Here is a 4034-nt window from a genome sequence, read left to right on the forward strand (position 1 = left end):
ACTAATGTTGATTTAGATTAAGTTTGGATAGGTTAAGTTATGTTAAGTTGAGTTGCGGTTGTTTTGGTAGGATCTTTGAAATGTTTTGCAAAGTTTAGAACCGATTCAAAACACACGAAACTACTGAAAAATAGATACGTTAGGGTGCATGGAAATAATTTGTCTAACAATCAATTATTTCATATAATTATGAAAACTAGCAAAATATGAAGACTTTCGCTGTTAAATTTTCCATAAGTCTTCTATAAGATTACTTAAAAATGATTGTGATAATCATTGCAACATTAATAGATTTTTTTTCATGCAAAATTATTTTAATCTACAATTGAGAAAATTACGTATTTCATGATTGAAATAATCATTTTCAAGGAGAAAAAGAATCAATAATAATTACTATCCAGATTAAATATATTAATCTTTGACAAATTAAATTGCTAATTACAATTAACTTTATCGACTAATTAATATTAATTGCGTGATTGTAAATACAAATTTTGGTACATCACTGCTTGTACTCGGCTTTTAATTGGTTGATGACAATGGGCCCGTGCATCGGATCGGAGATGGGCAACAATAATCTGGAAACGGATCTTGCATGAAGTGCCATTAAAGTTAATTGAATGGAGAGAGGCCTAGTGAGGTTTACACATAAAATAATTTCATTACAAATCGGACGAGAGGGTTCCACAGAAACTCATTTTAAACTCAACATCATTTCACACACACGAAAAAAACACACTACAGCACATTTAATTAGAACATTCAGTCTAGAAAATTTTATACAAATTTAGTTTAAAATATATTAAAAAGAAAGTAGTTTAAAACTCTCTAATTAATTAGAAAATTTACTGTGACTTATTTTTAGGTAAACTTAAAAATTAAGTATATTTTCATACGTTTTTTGTATTTAAGTGTGAAAATAAATATATAAAATATTTTACTTTTCATGAACAAGTAAAAATGTTGTTTTTTTCTATATAATTGCAGAGTTAAGCTTCAATCAACTGGAATATGAAATAAGGTAAATTGACTGGTGTATGATTAATGGGATTAGCGAATAATCCGGCTCGAATCTAAACAGAGCGATTAATAGCAGAAATCGCAGCGATTATAGGTCACTAATCTTTGACAACAAAGTTCTGAACGCTTCGATAAATGAATAAATCCAGATGGCGTGTGTACGTAACTTCGTAGCCATTTCGAAGCCGGGGATCCGAGATAGACGGATAGATTATATTGATAGAGATGATGGTAATTAAACTTACCCATTGAGCAGCATCTCTCCACGGTTTTTGACCCAATAGTTGATGGTGTTCGGGAATGCCTCTACGTAACACTCCAGCTGCACGTCCGTGTTCAGGGGTGCGCCGAGAAGTTGGTTCGGCACTTTGATAACTGGAGCAACTGGAAACGCCAGACCAGAAACCAAACATATTTGAGTACATATACACACACATATATTCATTGATACGATGAGCAAACTAATCTCTAATTGGATCGTGGTTAACATTACCTACACAGCCTGAAGCTAGTTACGTATCTGACCACAACCTTCTGATTTGTCGTGACAGTATTGACTCAGCTATACCACTGTTTACGTAACTATCACATTCTTTTTTTTTTTATTGATAACTGTCATTTTTGTGACAATTACAACTTGTCATTATGACATTGACAGTTGTAATTATATAATTTGACAGCTCTTTACACCAAACAACTAAAACACATGTGTAATTAATGAATAATAAGATAAAACGTGAAGAGCTTTCAACTTTGATAGAGTATACAAAATATGAGATTCACATTCTTTTTTTTTATTGATAACTGTCATTTTTGTGACAATCACAAACTTGTCATTATGACATTGACAGTTGTAATTACATAATTTGACAGCTCTTTACACAAAACAATTACACAGATTATTACAGAAAAAAAACTAACATTAATTAACATGTGTAATTAAGAATAATACGATAAAACGTGAAGAGCTTTCAACTTTGATAGAGTATACAAAATATGAGACTCACATTCTTTTTTTTTTATTGATAACTGTCATTTTTGTGACAATACAACTTGTCATTATGACATTGACAGTTGTAATTACATAATTTGACAGCTCTTTACACAAACAACTAAAACACTTACAATTATTACAGAAGAAAAAACTAAAACACTTACAATTAACAAGTGTAATTATTGAATAATACGATAAAACGTGAAGAGCTTTCAATTTTGATAGAGTATACAAAATATGAGACTCACATTCTTTTTTTTATTGTTAACTGTCATTTTTGTGACAATTACAACTTGTCATTATGACATTGACAGTTGTAATTACATAATTTGACAGCTCTTTACACAAAACGAATTACACAGATTAAAACACTTACAATTAACAAGTGTAATTAATGAATAATACGATAAAACGTAAAGAGCTTTCAACTTTGATAGAGTATACAAAATATGAGACTCACATTCCTTTTTTTTTTGATAACTGTCATTTTTGAGACAATTACAACTTGTCATTATGACATTGACAGTTGTTATTACATAATTTGGCAGCTCTTTACACAAAACAACTAAAACAATTACAATTAACATGTGTAATTAATGAATAATACAATAAAACGTGTAAAGCTTTCAACTTTGATAGCGTATACAAAATATGAAATTATTATAAAATATTTCATATATCGAACAGTGTGGATTTATCTTTATGTAATAATCTGCTTTGTGCATTGAAATAAGTTGTTTAAGAAAAAAAAAAGAAGAGAAACTTTTTGAAGACTTAAGTGGTAATGGACTTTTGATATTCTTAAGTAGTTCAAGATGAATGGATCTTTGTAACAACTAGATGTGGGGGTTGTGTCTGTATATATATATATATTGTGTTTGGGCAATCGAAGTTTGTGCGGGGGCGGCTGAACTTGTTATCGGGCCTTTGGAATCGGTCCTCCCTCCACCATCGTCACTGCCGCCTTCGAGATTATTGTTGCTTGTGTTATTATTATTAAGATGATGCGAAGTTAATAGTTTCTCGGTTATAATGAAACATTCCATCATACCGAAAACGAGCTGGGGGGAATGGGAATACGTCGTGATAAAACGGCAATAATAACAAGTAATGAGCGTTGCTCGAGCGAAACGGACGGGGGTTGCTTTAAGTTTCCCTTCACCCTCTGCACCAGTCTACGTAGTTTAAAATCTAGGGAATAGAGAGGATTCCGCACAAACACATGCACTTTCCTAAATCCTAGGCACAATGTTTAGTTGTATCAGAGTTTGTAATCTGCCGACAGTCCGGCAACTTTCCTTCAGGATGGACGGGGATGTGCAAAACTCGTTATCGGTTGCGTGAGCCACCCCCCAATCCACCAAAACCGCCCTTCCGATGACCGACCAAAGCCCCCCCTTCACCACGCCGCCTCCACGCGTCAACTAACTTCTGTTTTAGATAACTTCCTAATTAGTTTATTGCCATGTGTTAATTCCCATCAAACCATCGCATGCTCCGACGAACATACATTTTAAAAATCCCGCGCGTTTTGCAGATATCCCCCCCCCATGCAAACGCAACGCGAACATCCTTAATCCATTATTAATATTTGCACTATCGCAGTGCAAACCGGATTACGGAGGCAATTCAATCTGGAGCAGCATAATATGAATGATGTAATTACTGCGTATAATTTATTTTGATTGTTGCGTTAATTAGTATTATATATATATATGTGTGACCCGTTTGTCTGTACTAAACGCAATCCGTGTACAAAGAGGTCGGGTGGTCGGTTATTATCGAATGTGGTTGGGGGGTGATGGGATGTAAGGGATGTAAGGTTCTAAGGTTTAATTCCAATTGGGCGTGCACAAAGGGCTGGCACGACCGGCCGTTTGCATTATTCTCAGGGAAAACAAGAAAGCCCTAATCTAATTTAATTACGCAATATTGTACAAAGAAAAGCGGATTAAAGAGTCTGCTGCCGTCGCCGATATTTGTGCGAGAAGTTCGTGCGCACTGAACTTTGCCCCCCCCC

General features: G+C 34.1%; 1 protein-coding gene across 1 annotated transcript in view; it reads right to left on the reverse strand.

Annotated features, from left to right (window-relative positions):
• Positions 1-1261: 1261 nt before the first annotated feature.
• The window catches only part of LOC108565793 (lachesin-like), a gene marked incomplete at its 5' end in the record, with an annotated part of 21376 nt that continues 18603 nt past the window's right edge, over positions 1262-4034 (reverse strand). The window contains one exon of the mRNA XM_017925410.1: positions 1262-1404. Coding sequence (XP_017780899.1) covers positions 1262-1404 — 143 coding nt within the window. The remainder of the gene's footprint in view (positions 1405-4034) is intronic.

This window comes from Nicrophorus vespilloides, unplaced genomic scaffold, assembly GCF_001412225.1.
Source record: "Nicrophorus vespilloides isolate i.1.1-1 unplaced genomic scaffold, Nicve_v1.0, whole genome shotgun sequence".
Classification (NCBI taxonomy): Eukaryota; Metazoa; Arthropoda; class Insecta; order Coleoptera; family Silphidae; genus Nicrophorus; species Nicrophorus vespilloides.